This window comes from Microtus ochrogaster, unplaced genomic scaffold (assembly GCF_000317375.1).
Source record: "Microtus ochrogaster isolate Prairie Vole_2 unplaced genomic scaffold, MicOch1.0 UNK14, whole genome shotgun sequence".
Classification (NCBI taxonomy): Eukaryota; Metazoa; Chordata; class Mammalia; order Rodentia; family Cricetidae; genus Microtus; species Microtus ochrogaster.
In genome coordinates, this window is record NW_004949112.1 from 3,003,170 (window position 1) to 3,024,180 (window position 21,011).

General features: G+C 54.9%; 2 protein-coding genes across 7 annotated transcripts in view; one reads left to right on the forward strand and one right to left on the reverse strand.

Annotated features, from left to right (window-relative positions):
* The window catches only part of CUNH19orf81 (chromosome unknown C19orf81 homolog), a 12,128-nt gene extending 5,527 nt beyond the window's left edge, over positions 1-6,601 (forward strand). The window contains exons 2-5 of the mRNA XM_005366880.2: positions 4,260-4,332; positions 4,443-4,563; positions 5,738-5,871; positions 6,332-6,601. Coding sequence (XP_005366937.1) covers positions 4,260-4,332; positions 4,443-4,563; positions 5,738-5,871; positions 6,332-6,527 — 524 coding nt within the window. The 3' untranslated portion in view covers positions 6,528-6,601. The remainder of the gene's footprint in view (positions 1-4,259; positions 4,333-4,442; positions 4,564-5,737; positions 5,872-6,331) is intronic.
* A 386-nt stretch (positions 6,602-6,987) lies between these two features.
* The window catches only part of Shank1 (SH3 and multiple ankyrin repeat domains 1), a 50,692-nt gene continuing 36,668 nt past the window's right edge, over positions 6,988-21,011 (reverse strand). For 4 of the 6 annotated variants that reach the window (XM_013353657.2, XM_013353658.2, XM_013353656.2 and 1 more), the window contains 3 exons: positions 15,363-15,459; positions 11,749-14,833; positions 6,988-9,776 (listed from right to left, as the gene is read on the reverse strand). In XM_013353657.2, coding sequence (XP_013209111.1) covers positions 9,059-9,776; positions 11,749-14,833; positions 15,363-15,459 — 3,900 coding nt within the window. In that variant the 3' untranslated portion in view covers positions 6,988-9,058. Of the gene's footprint in view, positions 9,777-10,185; positions 10,267-11,558; positions 11,646-11,748; positions 14,834-15,362; positions 15,460-21,011 lie in introns of those variants that run through there. The other 2 variants (XM_013353660.2, XM_026789083.1) reach the window with 2 other exon arrangements.

Below are 21,011 nucleotides of genomic sequence, written 5' to 3' on the forward strand. Positions count from 1 at the left end.
GTGGACACACTCCTTGCTACATTTGTGTGGACAGACACCTCGCCACATTTGTGTGGACAGACACCTCGCCACATTTGTGTGGACAGACACCCCGCGACATTTGTGTGGACAGACACCTCACCACATTTGTGTGGACAGACACCCCCTACATTTGTGTGGACAGACACCCCGCTGCATTTGTGTGGACACACTCCTTGCTACATTTGTGTGGACGGACACCCCGCTACACTTGTGTGGACCATAAATTGCAGTCACAATATCATTTTTACTAATTTCCCTATCACCTGTGCCTCCATATTGGTGTGCGTGTGTATCTGTGTGTGTCTGTGTGTCTATGTGTGTATCTGTGTGTGTCTATGTGTGTGTATGTGTGTGTGTAGTAGATCAGAGGTTGACATCTTCAATCACAGGTCACTTTTTTTTGAGACAGGATTGTCTCACTGGCCTGGAGCTCACTGATTCAGTTAGATTGGCTGGCAACTGAGCCCTTCTGTCTCACTTCCCCAGCCCTGGGATTGCAGGTACATACTGACATACCTGATTTTTACATGAGTTTTGGGAATCACGCTTAAGTATTTATGTCTGCATGGCATCTTAGTTTGTTTTCTGTTGCAGTGACAAAATACCCTGACCCCCCTAAAATTAAGGGAGAATGGGATTATTCAGCTCACAGTTCCAGGGCTGTGACATCGGGGACGTAAAGGCATCAGGAGTGTGAAGCCACTGGTCAGATCACATGCACTGGAAAAGCAGAGAGCAATGAGCCCATGCATACATGCAAGCTGGTGCTCTTCTTGCTGTCTCCACTCTTGCTCGTATGGTCGAGGGTCCCATGCCCAGAGAGCAATGCAGCCCACAGTGGGCATGCTTCACAGGATCGGTTCCTACAGACACAAACCTACAGAACACCCTCGTCGAACAGTGCCTCAGCAAGACTTTTCCCAAGACGATTGCAGATTGTATCGCATTGACTATTAGAAGCAAGCATCACACAAGGCAAGCACATTACAGACTGAGCCATCCTCATAGCCCCATCTAAACTGCTAGGAACTTTTTTAAGGACATATCTACCATGTCATAGTGACAGCTGACATAATCCACAATTTTTCTAGGAGATTCTCTTATGTAGTACATATTTAGATTCTTATATCTAAATCTCGACATAAATCCCTGACTTATGTCCAGATCTGTTTGCTTGTTTTTGTTCATTTCCAGTTGGTTTGGCCAAGTTAAGACTCAAGCGGTCCCCACAAGGGTTGCAACTCAACCGGGGGCTTTCCCAGTCGGCGCTCACACTGGACCATGTCTGCACTCAGCACTTGCTGGATGCTCGGGCAAGCACATTGAGTCTGAGGCGGAAAAGATGAGTTTGAGGCCACCCTGGTCTGCAGAGTGAATTCTAGGACAGTCAGGACTGTTCCTCAAAGAAACACTGACTCAAAAAACCAAAACAAACCAAAACAAAAAAAATCAATAGAACACATCGAGGCTGTGGGCTGGGTATGGTGAGGCACTCAGGAGGTTAAGGCTGGAGGATTGCCATGAGTTCAAGGCCATCTGGGGCTACAAGCCAGCCTGGGCTGTAGATGAGACTCAGCCTTTAAACACCATTAAAAGGGTTGGAGATGGATCAGTCAGCAAAGTGCTTGCCAGGCTTGTATAAGGGCCTAAATTCAATCCCCAGAACCCATGTTAAACAAAACAAAATGGGCAGGAGAGATGGCTTCAGCAGTTCCTGCAGATGGCATGAGACTGGATCCCAGTACCCACATCAGGCGGCTACCAACCACTTGATCTTCCAGCTCGGAAGATCTGATGTCCTCTTGTAGCCCTGCAGGCACTCACGTACATGTGGCACACACACAGACACAAATAAAAACAGAAATAAATCACAAACAAAGCAGGTGTGGTGGTGCACACCTGCAACCCCAGCACCGCATAGGCAGAGACGGCAGGTCCCTGGGGCTCAGGAACCGGCCAGCCTAGCCGACTTGATGAGCTCCAGTCCTGTGAGCGATTCCGTCTCAAAACACAAAGTGGACAGTGCCTAACGACTGGTACCTGAGGCTCATCTCCAACCTCCACATACACGGACCCGCAACTGCTCAGAAGGTGCTGACAGCCAACTGTATAGCATTGTGGAGTTAGTTTAGTAACTGTGCCTATATGGAGAGCAGATCACAAAGTGTGTGCACATGAGAGACCATCTGCAGCAGGGAGAGCGGCCATGTGATAAGGTGGCATGACATAAGGAGACGTGTACATTCCCAGGAAAGTGCTGGCCTAGACCCCCCAGTGAGGGGCCGGGGTCATGTCTCAGGGAAAGCCCCCGGGTGGGGGGAAATTCCCAGCTCCACCAGTGAGTCACTGGATACACTACAATGATACACTCTGGAAAACTTCTGTATTTGAAGCACGACAGAACCTGAAGATGGGAAAGAGGCAAAAGGCAGAGATCTTGTTGAAAATGCAGATTCTAACTAAGCTGGGGTGTTGATGGAAAGACAGGATAAAAATGAATAAAAGTAGCCAAGCATGATGACCTCCTCCTTTAATGCCAGCACTTGGGAGGATCAGGAAGGTGGATCTCAAGGTCAGCCTGGTCTACAGAGTAAGTTCCCGGGCAGCCAGGGCTGTGTAGACCCTGTCTTAGAAAACAAAAACAGCAATACAACAACACAGGATGCAGATTCTAGTCTTGGGTTTGGTCCCCACACTACATCGAGAAGAGTCCACATGCACAGAAGGAGTGTGTTATTTCTGATGAACATGGAGTAGCTGGGGCTTCAAGCACAGGATGCTGAGTGAGATGCCAGGAGGGGCTGTTTGATCCTTTCTGGAGTTTCTATGTTGTTTGGTTTGGTTTGGGTTTTAGAGACAGGGTTTCTCCACATAGCCCTTGCTGTCCTGGAACTCTCTCTGTAGACCATAGTGGCCACAAACTCAAGTTCTTCCAAAGGCCTGTGCCACCACGGCTCAGAAGTCTGTGTGTTGTGGACAGCTGTGTCTGTTCCCTGTCATGACATAACCTCACAGTGCTCTCATTTCAGTGGGTCTTGCCCTACTGGCTCTGTCTGAAGTTGGTGTCAAGGAGCCCTGACTGTCAGGGGCAACTCTTCTCTTTTCTGTTTTGCAGCACAATAACATAAAGGAGGCAGACTTTAGTTGATCTTAGAGTGGGTTGAGGGATACTTGAACTCTACAGGACAACTCATAGGCTCAGGATCCTTCTACATTGTTGCTCAGCATACCCTAATATGACTGAAACTAGGCTGCTACTCCATTCACATTCCAGTTCCTCTGAAGAAAGGAACCAAAAGCAAAGACAGCTTCCTCCCTCCTTCCTTCTCCCCTTCCTCCCTCCCTCCCTCTTCCCTCCTTTCCTTCCTTCCCTCTTCCCTCCTTCCTTCCCTCTTCTTCCTTCTACTGCTCTTTTTTCTCTACCCCTCCCTCCTTCCCACACTTTTCCTGTGAAGCCCAGGCTGACCCTACAGTCACTATGTGACCAGACTGCCTTTGAACTTATGGCAAACCCCCTGCACAGCCTTCCTAGTGCCGCGATGACAGGTGTGCACGCCACCACACTCGGTGGACACTCTTTTATGTCAATGGCTCACGGTTGCTCACACTGTTGGTGAGAATTCAGTTGCCAGGCCACAAAGGAGCTGGTGAGGGAGGCTGGACACCCTTGTGCCTGTACAACCCTAGGACTGAGGTAAAGAGGAGGAATAGGGGCCGGGCGGTGGTGGCGCATGCCTTTAATCCCAGCACTCGGGAGGCAGAGGCAGGCGGATATCTGTGAGTTCGAGACCAGCCTGGTCTACAAGAGCTAGTTCCAGGACAGGCTCCAAAGCCACAGAGAAACCCTGTCTCGAAAAACCAAAAAAAAAAAAAAAAAAAAAGAGGAGGAATAGGTCGTGTGTGTCGATCACTAGTAGGGGAAAGGGCGGTCCACCAGCTAATGAGCAGGTTCACAAGAAGGGGTCACATGGAACTTGTCAGCCAAGGTCCAACCAGCAGGCTGAATTTTGGGATTAATTTTCCCTTGCAGGCCCCTTTACCCTGAGCCTGACGAGGAGTTCAGAGTCTCAGAACCAGAGTGGAAGGGTGGATTTTGTAGCTTCCAGGTGGCATCTCAGAGACTGGCCTCTGAGATGGAGCTTTCTGGGGTAGTGTGTACACTGTTGGGTGACTCTCTTCTGAAGAGTCGTGGCTGCCCAGGGCACTTGGGAAATGACACTGGGTTCTCTTGTTCCTAGGATCCGTCCTTGTGGATCTGGAGGCTACAGAGGAATCCATGGCTCGGAGCCTGAGCAGACCCGTCAAATCCTCGTGAGTAGCCCCTGGCTCCATGAGCGCTAACTTCAGCTCCTGCAGCGATGGCAGCAGCAGCCCCTGACCTCACAGCTCCATTCCTTGTCTTGCCCCCCCCCCCATCCCAGAAAGCAGTACCTGCGGCAGGTCATCTCAGAGTATGAGGCACTGGATCGGGAGCTCCCGTGTATCCGAAAGTTTGCAGCACCGCCCTCTGCCCAGCCCCTCTGCCTATGCATGGAGACTTCGGTGAGAGGCATCAGCCCTTTGCATGGCTTGGTTTGGGTAGCGAGAGGCTCACCTGCTCAGAACTGAGATGGCCAGTGTTTAAGGTTCAGGGCCAGGCATGGTAGTGTGTGTCTATTAGCCCAGTACTCTAGAGGCAAAGTCGGGGGGAGCAGGAGTTTGAGGTCAGCCTCCGGTACACAGTGAGTTCAAGGCTAGCCTAGGCTACCTGAGCTCCTGGTTCAAACAAGAGCACACACACACACACTCACGAACAAGATCATATCTGCTGTTCTGACGTTAAGAGCAAATGTGCACACACACGCACACACACACACACACACACACACGAACAAGATCATATCTGCTGTTCTGACGTTAAGAGCAAATGTGCACACACACGCACACACACACACACACACACACACACACACGGACAAGAGCATATCTGCTGTTCTGATGTTAAGAGGCACCTGCTCTGTACTGGGCACCTCTTTGGGTGCTTGTGTGACTTTACTCTGTCATGGGGGTTGCTGTCTTCATTTCTTGGGGACAAGTCCCCACTCCATTTCTCCTTTCCTTTGTGCCTTTGGGGAAGGGACCCCACGTAGGGCACAGCAGCTTTCTCTCGAGCTCAGAAGCAAGCAGGTACACTGACGGGAGGAAGAGGCCATCCAGCCTCCCCGGCAGACACACCTAATGTCTGATAGGTGGCAGTCAGAGGACACCTCAGTTCCCGCCTTCCACCTTTATGTGGTTATGGGGATTGAACTCAAGTCAAGCACCTTTACCCACTAAACTGTGGTGTCAGCCCATTCAGCATTGGCTTTATGTGCTGGGACAACGGTTTCCTTCCCTTTGGCACTGTGGCCAGCGATCAGCACATCTCCTGAAACAACTTCCTCTGATCCTTCCGATACTGCACCACCTTAAACATGAGACCCTAGGTCCAAACTCTGCCAAGCACCTTTCAGAACTTTAAGGCACCATCTATGGCTGGTTTCTGGGAGAGTTTCCTTGTAGGGTGGTGAAATCGTAATCATTCTGGTTTTTAAGAATAATCTTGAGTGGCGGATGCCTTCGCATCTGAGAGACACCCGTGGTCTCCCCTTTGACAAGAGCGACAGAACCTAGCGGTTCTGCAGGTGAAGTTTGTGCCAGCCTCCAACCAGACTGAAGCTGTATACCCCCAACACAGGAGGATTTCACGCACCTGGAGGTGCTGGAGGCTCTGGAGGCGGAGATGCCCGGGGCCATGGAGAGTGGGCGTGTGAGCAGCATCCGGTATGAGAACATGAATGTCATTTGCGGGACGGCCGGCCGCAGAGACAGGTGAGCCCATGCATGGGCGTGGTCTAGGTTAAGTGGCTGATGGGAGGGGTGAAGTCAGGGAGACAGGGGGTGGGGCTTAGCAAATGGGGCTTGGAGGTGGAGTCCGAGCGAGTGAGGGGGAAGTGAGGGGAGGGACAGTGAGCAGTGAGGGGGCGGGGCCTAGATTAGGAAGCTGGTGGGTGGGGTTAGAGTAAGGAGGTGAGTGATGGGTGGAGCTGAAAGCAACAAAAAGACTGGAGCCTTGAGTGAGAAGGTGAAGTCAAGGTGAGGGGGGTCAGTGAGGTTTGAGGTTCCGAGCCACCCTGAGGGGCCGGTCCTAGGCTGAGTGACACTTTGGTTACAATCAGAACGATGATGGCACTGAGGGGGCGGGCCTGGATAAGGACGGGGGCGAGGCCGGGGTGTGGAGCATCCTTGGTGAGGTGGAAGAGACATCCTTCGGTATTCGCCTCGCCCGCAGATGGCTCATCACCGTCACAGACTTCCAAACGCGCTCGCGCCTGCTGCGCTCGGGACTCCGTCTCCGCGGAATCGCTTACCCACTAGTGCGCCACGACGATCTGCTGCTGGGCGACTACCGCCTTCACCTGCGCCGATCCCTAGTCCGACGGCGAATGCTCCAAGCTCTGGGAGCGGAGCCGGTCGAAGAAGATTGACGAATGGCGGGGGCGGGTCCCAGATGCGCCCCGCCCCCAGACCTGCCGCTTGTAAGGGGTGTGGCCTCCCTAGGAAGGAGGCGGGGCCGGCTCGAGGGGGTGGATACTGTGAGTTTAATTATAAAGAATGACCTGATACAAAAGCCATTTCTCTCAGCAAAGTCTTGTTGGGCGTGGGGGGCGGGCAGACCTCTACTGTCATCCACCAGGTCACACCCCATCCCTGCAGCAGAAGGAGCCCAAATCCTTTCTCGTCCCCTCCCGCCCCCTTGGAAGACAGTTCTAGGGCTTTTATTTCAGGAGTTTCCCCCCCACCCCCGTTTGGATTTGTGTGTGTTCTAGTTTTTAATTTTTATTTTGCTTTGTATATTTTTCTTTTGCTATTATTTCTCTTTTTGCTTCGTCTCTCCTCTCCACCCCGCTCCCCCATCCGGTCCCTCCCCCTTCCCTCTCCCCACTCCTTTTCCCCCTAACCCCACCCCTTACTCCCTCCCCAACCCCGCGGCACCCATCCGGAATTAACAAGCCCTTGATAGACAGGCGCCGCGCAGGCCCCCTGCGGACGGGGGGCATCCGACCAGGGGGAGGGGGCGGGTAGGGGCCCAGTGCCACCTCCTCTCCAGTCCTTGTCACCCCTCCCCCCTCCCGCGACCCTCCCACAAGGTTCCCTGCATTTCCCTGACGTGGTGAGGGGAGGGGGCTGGCCCTCCCCTCCTGGACGGAGCGCCCCCGGGGGTTCTGGGGGAGGCAGCTTTAGGGAATGGGCTGGGGGGGAGGGGAGCTCCCTTCTTTGGCAGCTGAACATGGGGGAAGAGAAACCTGAGGGCGATGCCCTTCCCCCTTTTACCCACAGCAGTAGTAGAGGGGGCTACCTAGGGGAGGAGAGGTGGCTTTAAATTCCCAAGCCCCAGAAGCAGGGGGGGGGGGGACGTGCAGGGAGGGAGGAGCCATGCTGAAAGGAGGGGGAGGGGTAATCTAGGAGAGAAGAAAGGGTGGGGGGAGGAGGATCTTCGTGCAGAATGGACTGACAGACGGATGGATGGTCTGAGTGACAGCCTAGTGAGCAGGGAGCCAGCGTGCATGCGCAGGGTCTCCTCTCCCTAGGAACAGCAGGAGGAGGTGAGCAAAGACCTAGGGTGGGCGCAGGAAAAGAGGAGGAAAGTTCTGGCTAAGAGTGCCTAGAGAGAGGCAAGTATGCAAACTGAAAAGAGGCCAGGCTCTGCAGGGCAACCGGGGAAAGTCACCTAGAAAGACCAGAACAGCGCAGCAAACACAGACATCCCACACCTGAGCACCATAAAAAATAAAAAGGAAGAAAGAAAGAAAGAAAGAAAGAAAGAAAGAAAGAAAAGCTCCTGGGGAGAAGCAAAAGGCTGGGGAGGGCAAATGCGCAAGAGGGTGCAGGAAGGAGAGTGGATGTCAACAGAAGTTGGGCAGTAGAGGACTTGGGAAACAGAGGCAGGTGGCTCTCTGAGTTGGAGGCCACCTGGTCTACTGAGTGAATTCCAGAGACAGCCAGAGCTGCACAGGGAAACGAGAGAGAGAGAGAGAGAGAGAAAGAGAGAGAGAGAGAGAGAGAGAGGAGAGAGAAGAGAGAGATCTGGGATGTGAGTGTGCAAGAGATGTGCCAAGTGTCAGAGAAAATGGAGAAGTTAGGGGACAGGAGTGCCATCATGAGAGAGGGAGAGTAAGGGCTCAGGGGCGCCAGGACAGGAATGAGTTTCCAGGTATGAGAATGGAGGTAAGTGTGTGGAGTGTGCAAGGACCGAGCAGAAAGAAGGGGTGGCCAGGGGCTACAGGAGTGTGCCTGGGTCTGTGAAACGGAGAGGAAAGAAAGTCCCATGTGTGTCTGCAGCATGGGCCCAGGGTCATCAGAGAAGGAAAGGGTGCAACCCCACCCCCCAAGAAGGAAGGTTATGGAGAACAAGCTAGCAACGGCCATGGCGCTTGAGAGAAAAAAAGAGAATGCAGCGCGTCAGGGAGCTGGGAGGGCCTCGCAGGCAGAGGTGTGCAAGACAGCCAAGGGGACAAGCTTGTGCAAAACTGCAGCCAGGGTGCGGAGCCGGCAAGCAAGAGGCAGGGAGAGGGGGAGGCTGAGGGGCCTGGACAGGTGGAAAGGGTTATTGGAGGGGCGCAGGTGATGGAAAAGGAGGGCAATCTTCCCCTGCGGCCTGGGGGGCAGCCCCCATCCGGTCAGGCTCTGGGCTGACCCTCTATGGCTCTGTCTGTCCCCCCCAGTCGTCCTTTTCCTCCTCCTCAGTACCCCTGTGTCATTTTCTAGTCACCCCCCCCCTACACCACTTGCAGCCCAGTGTCAGCTGCCCACCTCTTGTGAGGTGCCAGTGTCTGGCCTGCATCCGGTCCATCCGGGGACCTCAGTCAGGCCTGGGGAGACGGGGCAGGGCACAGTTTTAGCAGAATCCCTGGCCCCCTGAGAGGGTGGGGAGAGAATGATGGTCAGAGGGGTCAGAGGTCAAGAGGTCAGCGGGCTGAAGGGTCCTATGGACGGGTTGGTCCGTCCAGGCCAGCCATCACCTCTCCAGGAAAAATTTGAGAGCCCGGTCAATGTTCATTCGGTGGCCCACCCTGGTCACGCCCAGGTCCACATAGTCCTCCTTGGTCAAGGCGGGCAGGTGGGAGCCATCAATCTCGTGGTCCAGGAACTGGGCTCTGTGCTCTGATAAGCCCAGCCACTCCAGCCAATCGGCGACGTCAAACTTGGTCCAGAATCCGAGAGGCTTGGCGCCAAATGGCTTGTCCGGGGGCAGCGAGAGCAGGCGGGTGGGTGATAGAGAGCGAGAGGCTCCCGACAAGGCTCCTCCGAGACCGCCAGACATCCCGGGGTGTGGTGGTACAAAGACTGGAGCGAAAGGGTCAGCCGAGCCTCCTGCCCCTCCGGTCGGGGAGCTACGGATGTCAAAGATGCCCGGGTAGAGGGGTCCTGAAGGCAGGATGGGCAAAGAAGAGGGCCTGGGCGCTGGGCTGACCTTGTGATCCGAGGCAGGCAGCAGCGATGGGCTGGGTGCCCGGCGGAGCAACGGAGGCCGCATCTCAAATTCCACGCCCTGCAGGTGTCGGGTGGAAGCTGAGGCGGGTGAGGCTGAAGGGGATGTAGCTCCTGGGGCTGCAGCTGTTGAGGAGGAGACCCCAGATCCGGTGGGGAGTGGAGGCAGAGGGGGTTTAGGCCAATTCTGAAAGATGCTGCTGCTGGGTTTGGATAGAAGAGAGGTCTGGGAGTCTTCGGAGAGCCTGGAATGTGACAAGGGGTGGGGGTAGGGGACCAGGGGTAGGGGAGAAGGGTTTGGGGGGAAGTGTTGAGGGCAAGGGTGCATAAGAGGCAGAAGTCATGATTCAGAGGGAGAGACACAAGGGTAGGGGCAGAGATGGAGAAGATGGGGTGGTGGTAAGGGAGGGTCAGATGAATGTCAGGAGAGAAGTGAAGGGCAAGAAATAGGACAGGGAGAGGGTGATAGCCAAGAGAGATGGAAGAAAAAGAACCATTAAGTGATAGCAATAACACCCGCCACCACTTGCTGCAGCTCATGTGTGTCAGGCATTGTTCTAAAGGCTTTCTGAATCTCATCTCAATTTAATCCCCAACAGCCCTGGTGGAAGGTTACTATTGTCATCAAGAGCACAGAGAGCTTAAGAAACTTGCCTAAGGACACACAGCCAGGGAGTGGCAGAGCCCAGTTAGAAGTCACCAAAGTCTGAGCTCTTAACCACTACTCTAAACTGCCTTTTTTTGGTTATGGTCAGTCATAGCAGAGTGAAAGACAGGGAGACAGAAACAAAACAAAACAAAAACAAACAAAAAAGAGGGTGGGCCATTCAAGGGGGAAAGAGATGGAAGGGGGTGGGGACAGAGAACAGAGAGAGAGAGGTGAAGAGAGAGAGAAGAAACAAGGGGAGAAAAAGGTCCCCTCATCCCTTGAGCTCCCTTCGGCATGGCCACACAGCAGGGCCTTTGAACTAGCTATTTCCACTGGGTGGCTAATTGTCCCCCACACAGCCTGGTGACCTCTGAGAGATCTGTAACCAACCAATTTGTGGATTGTTTTGTGAGGGTAGCTGTTATTATTGTGCCTACTGTCTAGCTGGGGTGTGGCTCAGTGGTAGAGCCCCTGCCTAGAGTCCCCAGTGTGGCATCTGAGCCTTAATAAACTAGTAGCAAGACGTGCTCTGGGTCTGGCTTGAACTGTCCACTGTGCCCCTCCCCTTCTCTAGAGGGCACATTGCTGTGCTGAACATCCAATCCATGCACTGATGCCTACCTGCAGCTCCCTCCCACCCACCCATGAAGAACAATGAGTGAATTGTTTCTTATCTCCGCAGCTTGCTAAATCCACCCTGGATTGTTAGATACAGGGGACAGAATCACAGTGCACTGTAGACGGATAGGAAGCATTTCAAGCTCTCCTCCGTGCATCTGAGTTAAAGATGGAATTGCTTTCTAGCCATTGTGAGAATGGGTCATGGCTTCAAAGAGACCACAATGAAGAAGTATCTGGGGAGTGACAGCATGGGCCCATATCATCCTATCTAGAGGGAGCTGGGTTCCCCAAAGATGCCCTGCCCTCCTCCATCATGTTGACGGCAGTGGCTCAAGTTCTGCCTCAATCCTTTACAAGTAGGCACTGTGAAGAGCCACACAGACACCTTTAGTTAATGCAGTTTTGCTGTTGATATTTTCTATCTAGGCTTGGGGATGTATAGGTCTGTCATTCCAGTTACTGGGGAGGTTGAGGCACGAGGATTAGAAATCTAAACTTGGTTTTTGAACTCTAAACAGAGTTTAAGGCCAGCCAAAGCAACTTAACTAGGTCCTGACTCAAAACATAAGAAGGCTGGGGGCTTTGCTCAGTGGTTGAACCCGTGCCTACAGTCCCCCAGTAAGAGGTCAGGGTGTGATTTGGTGGTAGAACCCACCCGTGACTAGACTCCCAGTGAGGGGCTGGGGCCATGGCTCAATAGTGGAGCACTTGTTTAGCATGCCTGAAGCCCTAGGTTTGATCCCCAGGACCATCAGAAACAAAATAAAAACATGTAGCCATTCATCTTGGGCCATGGGTTATGGTGACCATGGAGCTGAAAGTGTGCTTCTTAGAGGTCCGATTCCTGCAAGACAGCCCAGTTTGTTTTCTGTAACTCCGAGGCTCTTTGGGGACCTTGGGCTCCAGCACCTGCCATAGCCACCCGCCAGTTACAGGTCTCTGCTCACCTCTGCCGCTGCAGGGAGGAGGTCCTCTCTGGGATGTAACTGGCTCCGTGGTGGCTGTCTGTGCTGCCCCCGCTGCCTCCCCGAGCCCAAGGCAGAGCTCCTCCCGCGGCAGAGGACCCACCAAACTGCTGGAGCTTCGAGCTGAGTTCGCTGATGATGCTGGCTTTGACCGTGGCCAAGGCAGAGGCCTGAGGCTGGGACAGGGGCCCCGGCAGGGGCGGTGGTGGGGGTCCCGGACCCTCCTCCCATGGTAGCAGCTTTCGAGGCAAGGACGAGGCAGTGGGCAAAGGTACAGGCGGGACTTCTGGCTCAACCGCCACGGAACCTCCTGCCACACCTGCTGTCGAGGGTCCTGAGCAAGCACTCAAGGCCAGAAGCCCATCTGTTCCAGCTCCGGTCACAGAGACCGTGGGGCTGGTGGGGGTGACAGGATCTCGGAGTCCCCCACTGGGACCAGGTCTCAAATTTCCACCAGCCCCAAGCGCCCGGCCCCGGAGCTTGGAGGGAGTCATGAGCTGTGGGGGGTATGGTGGGCCAGGAGTCCCACTGCCCCCGAAGGCCTGGCCATCCAGGTAGGCTACGTAGGTGTCCAGGAGCTCAGTCCCACTGGCCACCCCGGCCCCGCTCCCAGCCACGCCCCCCGTGTTGCCTCCTCCTTCGGCAGACAAACTGCTGAGTGTGGACGCGCTGCTGATGGTCTCTAGCGGGTGATCGCTGCTGCTCCGACTGTCCACCTCCTCAATTCCAGAATCCGTGCCAGGTGGAGGATCAGGGCCTGGCTGCGGGGCTGGAGGAGCTGGGGCTGCTGGAGCTGGCGGGCCTGGAGCAGGAGTATCCCCGGGAGCCGCGGGAGCCCCCTGGGTCAGCGTGGCCACTTCGCTGTCGTAAGAGGTCAGGCTAGACGCGGTGGAGTCCAGGGTGGGAGGGGCTGCGGCCACAGCCGGGGGTGGGGCTGCAGGTAGAGGGGTAGCTGGGGAGGGCGGGTCGGGCAGCGGGTGGGGAGGCCCGGGCGTGAGGGGCGACTCTGGCTTTTCGAAACTGTTGGAAAACTCCAGGGGTGGAGGCAGCGGCTCCGCGAAGAGGAATTCACCGTCGTCCACATCCACCGAAGGGGCTGGCGGCGGCAGGACCAGCAGCGGAAGGCCGTTCTCCTCACTGCCCCGCGGAGAGGTGGGAGAGGCTGGCAAGACCCTGCGAGGGCTGGGCGGTGGGACCCCGGGCCCGTCTTCAGTGGAGGACCTTCTCGTGCCCGCTGGGGGAGGCCGGGCCTGGCAATTCTCAAGGAAGCGCACATGCAGAGGCAGCCGCTCAGGCTCCTCCGTGGCCGCAGTGCGCCAGGCCTTGCTCACCCCAGGAAGGGGAGTTGGGGGTTCCGGCCCCAGCTGCAGCAGGAGCGGCCCGACCCCTGGAGCTGACGGGGGCAGACGGTGCAGTAGGGAGCGGCGAGCTGCAGGTGGACTGGCGGGAAGGGCCTTCTCCTGACTCCCTAGACCTGCCCGGTACCCTAGCTCCCGGCGCGCGGGGTCCCCCCACAGGCGCAACACTGGCTCGTGACGTGCATGTGGCGAATGTGGTGAGTGGGGCGAGTGGTGGTGGAGGGTGGGCGGCGGGGCATCGTAGCGTGGCGACGGGGGTCTCGGAGGCGGCTGAGGGGTGCCCCCACCGTCCGAGGACTCCTTCAAGGCCCGCTCCCGGGCGGCCAAGGCCAGCCCCAGCGGAGAGGCGGGATCTAAGGCCTTGCCAGTCAGCGGATGCACCAGAGGCCGCGGGGGAAGGAAGCTGGTGAAGGCGCTGCTGCTCCCACTGCCCCCGTAGGCTCGACTGCCGGCTGCGTAGGCCCCATAGCCCCCGCTGCTGCCCCCTGACTCTAGCCGGAGGTACGGCTCGGCGGAGAACATGCCTTCATCAATGGATTTGGAGTGGCGCAGCCGGGGACCTGGGGGAGCCCCCGGGCCCAGCCCGCTGTCTCCTCCATCCTCATCTCCCGCATCGGTGGACAGGAACAGTGTGGACCGCCGCCGGGCTTCGTTCTGCCAGCCTCCCTCCCTCCGTGCCGCGCCCACCAGGGCTGCTCCAAACTGGCTGGTGAAGTCCAGGGTTGCTGGGCCGCTGGGCGACCCAGGGGTGGGCACGGGCGACGGAGACGGCGGCACCGGGGACGTGGCAGGCGCAGGGCTGGGCGAGGATCCGCCGCCGCCCGCGCCGTCGGGCTGGGTGGGGGGCTCAGCCTCTGTGCTGCTCCCCTGGCTGCTGCGCCCGCTGCTACTGGTGGATGGGGCTTTGATGATGATTGTAGGGATGGGGATGGAATTTTTCTCCGATGGCCCGGCCGGTGGTGGTTCAGGCCGTGGCAACGCTGGGGATGTTGGGGAGGACGCGGGAGCGAGGCTGCCCTTCTGGGGCTCGCCTTCCACTTTGGTCTGCTTGACCAGTGGGCCCTTGCGACCGCGGCCCGTGCGGGCAGGCACATACATAGCTGCACTGGCCGCCCTGGGGGGCAGCTGGAAGTAGCGCAGGGCGGGAGCCTGAGTGGGGCCGCTGCTGCCTCCGCTACTGCTGTGGTGGGAAGGTGATGGGGCCCCCGAGGTCGGGCTGGGTCCTCCGCCCCGCCAGCCTCGAAGGCTGGGCTGGGGTCCCAGGGCCAATCGAGGTGGGGGATCGTCGGGAGAACCTCCTGTCTCCATCTCCGGTGGGTGAGGAGGGTGTGCATGGTGATGGTGGGGCTGCGGAGGTGGGACGTGATGATGGTGATGGTGAGGTGGATGGTGGTGGGCAGGGGGGAGGGCTCCACTGTGATACAGGCTCTTCTCTCGGCCCCCAGCACGGGTGTCAGGAGGAGATGGCCCATCGAAAGATGAAGGGGAGGAGGCAGGAAGGGGACCCCCAGAACCGGGGTTAAAGGGGCCTCCCCGAGGGGACGGAGTGAGGCGGCCGGAAGAGGAGGGGGCTGGAGGTGTGCTATAGGGAGGCTCTGGTGGGGATGTAGTGGGTGGTGGGGGTATGTCCTCTGAACCGGGGACTGACAGACTACGGCTGAATTTCATGGCTGGGGGTGCTAGGTAGGGTCTGTCATCTTCTGCAGCCCCTGTTGAAACACACAAGACCAAGGGAGGAATTGGAGACTGGACCAGCTCCTCCTAGATGCAAGCTGTGCACTGCGTAACAGCAATCATCAGCAGGGGCGCAAGGGAAAAGGCTCAATTAAGTGGAATTTCGCCCTTCGGCCACGAGGGGGCGCCGTTTACTAGTTGTTCAAAGGTTTGCGCACATGATAATTTAATAGCGATTTGGACTGAGTTTAAAGCAGGCTTAGGAAGAAAAGGCTATCTACCATTTTTACATAGAGCCATGCAAGAAGCAGCTGACTTCTCCCTCAACAAGCATCTGCCTCTGCTTGCTACCTGCCTGCTACCAACCCTCCATCCTTTGAACCCCGAAAGACCCCAGTTTTCTAGATGCTACCTTTCCCAGGTCACACAGTTGAGAAGCAAACCCCGGATTCATCCAAACCCGACCTCATTGAACCAGGGTCAAATGTGATGCTAGAACACATCGCCAAGCCGAGACAGTCCTCTCCTATGCTCCCGGACCACATCCCACTCTGAGAGACATACCAATGGATTTCTGCCGGAGCATAAGGCCAGGTCCGGGAGGCAGGAAGGAAGGCCGGTCATAACTCGGCTGGGAGCGGTGGTGGGGATCAAAGCTCGACTTCAGCGTAGCAGTTAGAGGGAGAGAGAGAGAAGAGAGTAGAGAAGGATCAGTCAGAATTCTCCACACTTGGAAGCTTTTCTCCTCTACGTTTCTGCACGCCAGAAACATGGTGTGGGGAAGCTGGAGAGCAGTTCCTGAAGAACTTCTCTGGGGTGGCAGTCAGAAAAAAGGAAAGAAAAGCAAGCATGAGCTGTCCCCTCAGCCAGCACCAGCTGCAGTCGTGGCCTGTACCCAGGTCCCAGGGACACTCTTTCTCTGGTTTTCTGTCTCTTCTCTTGTCCACCCCTCTCTAGTCTCTTTTCCAGACTTGGCAGAATCTTTCAAAAAGAAATCAGGGCTGGAGAGATTGCTTAGTCAGTAAAGTACTTTGCCACACACACAAGCACGAGGCCCTCAGTTCTGATCCCTGGCAGCTGCAACCCATATCAGACCACAGAAGCGTGCGCATGTGCGTGTGTGGTGTGTGTATGTGTGTGTGCACGTGTGGTGTGTGCGTGTGTGGTGGGTGTGTGCATGTGTGGTGTGTGCATGTGTGTGTGGTGTGTGCATGTGCGCACGTGTGTGTGGTGTGTGCGTGTGTGTGCGCATGGGTGTGTGCACACACGTGCGTGTTTGCGTGCGTGTGGTGTGTGCATGTGTATATGTGTGCGCATGTGTGTGGTGGGGGTGTGTGTGAGTGCATGCGAGCACGTGCGTGTTTGCGTAGCATGTGTGTGCGCGCGTGTGCGGTGTGTGCAGGTGCTCACACACTCCTCTGCTCAGAGGCCAGAAAGAGCACCAGAGCTAGAGTTGCACATGTGGGGGATGCTGGACTATGTAGGCCTGGGATCCAAACTCCCATCCTCATGACAACACAACAAACCCTCAGTCACTGAACCATCTTTCCAGGCCCACTCAGGCCAATAAAGAAAAATTTGTCTGTCCGATCCTGTGTCCATCATTCCCTGTGTCATTTCTGCCTGTCCACTCACCAGTCCATCTGTCTGTCATTCCATCTCTGCAGATTTTTCTGTCCATCTGACTTTCCACCCACCCATCACACTGGCTGTGATGGTGATTCCACACAAAACATGTGGACTATGTCCATCATCCTGGAGACCTCAGAGGGCAGTGATGGCCTGGGAGACTCAAGGCTCTCCTGGGTCTCATGGGCACCATCTGGCCCACTAGGTTAGAACTGCCTATTGCTATGTTTGTTTTATTCGTTCCACTACCAAGGATGTCCTGACGTGAAAGGCAAGCTGTAAACAAATTAGACAACAGAACTGGGAGTTCAGTGTGCTGACTTACACCTAACATCGCAGGCCTGCAGAAGCAGAAGTTCAGTGTGCTGACTTACACCTAACATCCAGGCCTGCAGAAGCAGGAGTTCAGTGTGCTGACTACACCTAACATCCCAGGCCTGCAGAAGTTCAGTGTGCTGACTACACCTAACATCCAGGCCTGCAGAAGCAGAAGCAGGAGTTCAGTGTGCTGACTTACACCTAACATCGCAGGCCTGCAGAAACAGAAGTTCAGTGTGCTAACTACACCTAACATCCCAGGCCTGCAGAAGCAGAAGCAGGAGGATTACCATGAATTTTAGACTAGCCTGGTCTATGAGTGAGTTCCAGGCAGTCAGCTACAGCGTAAGACCCCTGTCTCAGAAAAATAACAAACACCCAAGAAAAATGGCTGTCCAGCCCTGGAAAGACAGATGCCCTGTGGAGGATGCTGTTTCCACAGGGCCCAGGAACCCAGAAACAGGGTAAGTGCCTGTTATCCCATTAGACCAACAAAGAGGCTCCTCACAGGGATCCCAGGGACAGGACAGGGGTGACAAGAGAGAGAGGTGGCGAAAAAGGGAGGTTGAGTCACAGCAGAAACAGGAGTATGACGAAGTCGCGTTAGAGAGCCTGGAACTGAAGAGAACCCGAGGTAATGAGAGCCACAGAGAAGGTTTCAGGGGGAAAAGCAGGTTCCTAAGGGAGCCCAGTCTGAGGAAAGGACATGATCTGCACACCAAGAAAAAATACTCTGGCTTGAAAAAGCTCAAGTCAAAACAATGGGTGAGGGGCTAGGAAGATGCCTCAGTGGGTAAGAACATTTGTTCTGCAATTGGGTCCTGAGTTTGAATCCCCAGTACCTACATAAAACTCTGGGCCTGGCTGCCCGTGCCTGTAATACCAGCACTGGGGCTCAGGTGTGGCGAGGGGCAAAGATGGATTCCTAGATCTTGACAGACAGCCAATTTAGACAAAACTGAGCTTCTGGTTCAGTGAGAATCTGTCTCAAAGGAAGAAGATAGGGTGATGGAGGGAGGTGCCCGTCCTGCATGGTCCTGGAATGTGCCACACTTACATGATGCACACCACACACACACACACACACACACACACACACACACACACACACAACCATGCACCCCGCCCACCACCAGCACATGTATACAACCCTCACCATCACATCATGCAAACATCATACAATACACACACTGTACAGCACACACCACACACATACATACCACATCCACATCATACACACCTACCACATATACCATACACATATATACACACCATATACCATACACATATACACACACCATATACCATACACATATATACACACCATATACCATACACATATACACATATCATATACCAAACACATATACACACCTACCACATATACCATACACATATCCACATATACCATACACATATACACACACCATGCACACATACCATAAATACACCACACACACTGTACACATAGACCATGCACATACATATGCCACACACCACATGCCTACACCATATACCTATGCACACCCAATATACAACCCCCCCATGCATACACACACCTAGTAAACATCCACACCATGCTTAAGGAAATATTGGGAAAAAAAGCACCCCTGCCTGCTTGGGTTAGCTAAAGAGTGGGACCAGTCTCAACAGAGCTCTGCTCGGATTGGATAGACATTTCCAAGAGGCCTGAGCAAGCGAATTCAATTCCCTAACATCCGTCTGTCATCTAGAAAATTGAGGTGAACTTTTCTCCTCTCCAAGGAAACTTGTCAGAGAAGACCATGATGAAAAGGTTCACTGAAGGTTCAGGGAAGGTAGATTTGGGGGCCATGTAAGGAAGAGCTCTCTAGAAGTCTGTCCATATGGAGAGAAGCTACAATAGGATGTGTGAGTTCCTGTCTTTAGATTTGTTCAAGCACCAGCTAGATGGTTAACAAGGAAGGGATAGATGTATTAAAACTTAAGAGCTGAGGCTGGAGAATGGCTCAGGTGGTAAAATGCTTGCCATGACCCTGCAAGAAAGGCCTGGAGTGGTGGCTTGCCCCTGGAATCACAGTGCTAAGTGGGAGGACACACGGCTCTCTGGGACCTGCTGACAAGCCAGCCTAGCCTCATCAGTGACCTCCAGGTGCAGCAGGAGACCTCAGCCATCAAGACGGGGACACCAAAGTCTGCGCTCGCACACACATGAGCACACGTGCAAGAGATGGGCTGTCAGGTGATAGTTTGGGACCCTGCGGCTCAGAAGGGATGTGCTGGAGTGAGATCAGAGGGTGATGGCACCAGGCCGCAGAGGAAGACTGCTGCTTTTGAGAGCCCTGCGGAACAGGAGCTGACCTCACTTGACCCTCCTGAGTGCAGCAAGCTTCAAAATTCTACAGGTCAGGAAACAAATGCCGGGGATGAGATAGTGTGGTTCAAAGTCACACAGGGAGAACGCAGCCTGGCTGAAAGACCTGTGCCCTCTGACTCCCTTCCCTGTCTGCCTCCTGTCCCATCAATTCTCCGCTCCTTTCACCCACACTCTCTTCCTGCCTGCCACCTCCTTTCTCTTGGTGCTGCAGCCTGAACACAGGGCCTTGCTCCTGCTGGGTGTGCACTTGTCCACTGACTGCACCCTTGGCTCTCACTGAACACGGGGCCTTGCTCCTGCTGGGTGTGCACTTGTCCACTGACTGCACCCTTGGCTCTCACTGAACACGGGGCCTTGCTCCTGCTGGGTGTGCACTTGTCCACTGACTGCACCCTTGGCTCTCACTGAACACGGGGCCTTGCTCCTGCTGGGTGTGCAATTGTCCACTGGGTGCACACCCAGCTCTCCCTTTTTTCCTGCTCTGACCTTGTGCGGCAGGACAGCACAGCAATCACCCACCCTAACAACTGCAGACCTTTTGGACATCCTAAGAAACCAAGGACAGGCATGACGGGAGGGCAGGGCCTGCAGGACACTCTGCTAGCCAGAGAAGGGCCCACTAGACTAGGAATTTCAGGAGTCTGGCTTCAAAACCTGCTCCCTGCCTCTGCATAAAAGTGCAGGCTCTCTGGGGTTGGAGTGTGTGGTCCGAGGGAACAAATGACAACCTGTCTTCACATCATCCAGTGCAAAACTCAGCCCTCTTCTCCCTTAAAGCTAAGGTAGCGGGCCAGTCTTGCCGAGATGGCTGGCCGCACCCCCCCCCCCAAGAGTTTGCAGAGATTTCCAACCCCATCAAGCAGTGGCTCATTTCTACAGTGTTTATGCTGCTGCAGACTTTGTAGCTAGAGCACCTAGGTGCCACAGTGCAGCACATGCTGGCCAAAAGGCACTGATATTGCTGTAGCAACTAATCTGTTTTATCCTTCGGTTTTCTGAGTTGGTCTCACTTGGTAGGACAAGTTGGTCCTTAAAACTCATGGCAATCCTCCTGCCTCAGTCTCTGGAATGCTTGGATTATAGGTGTGAGCCACTTTTTCTGACTTCAAAATTCACTTAAAACTTATTTTGAAGGTTGGAGAGGTAGCATTTACGATATTTACATAGCACCCACCAGTGAGGGGCTGGGAGTGTGGCTCAGTAGATAAGTCACTGCCTCGAATCCCCCAGTGAGGGGCTGGGAGTAGCTGAGTGATAAATCTTCTGCCTACAACAGTGGTTCTCAAACTTCCTAACACTGAGACCCTTTAATACAGTTCCTCAAGCTGCAGTGACCCCAACTGTAAAATTATTTTCATTGCTACTTCATAACTGTGATTTTGCTACTGTTATGAATGTTATATAAATATATGATATGCAGGATGTCTGATAAAAGGGATCCTGATCCACACATTGAGAACTGCTGGCCTAGAATCTCCTCTGTGAGGGACCAGGGGCAAGGTCCAGTGGTAAAGCCCTTTTCTAGGACCCCCCAGTGACGGTCCTAAAGGTATGTCTCAGTGGTCAAATGCAGGAGACCCTAGGTTCAGCCCCACAGAACAGCTATTTCGGGGACTGGCTTTCGTCTGTCACAGGTGGTCTCTATGAGCATTGCTCTAAGACAGAGATTCAGTAAGCAGAGCTGAGGAGCCCACACCAGTCTGCCAAGCAGACCCTGGGCTCACCTGAGGACAGAGCTGTGGCAGGCAGAAGGCATAGAGAGATGCCAGGCGGTGTGGACACACAGGTTTGTCTGGTGTGCCTGTGTTGGGGTAAGAGGGTCAAACCCATGGGGCAGAGCCAGCAGGGCCTGGGAAGAAGAGCCCAGGATCCACATCTGTACCGCGCTAACCACTGCAGCATCCCTCACA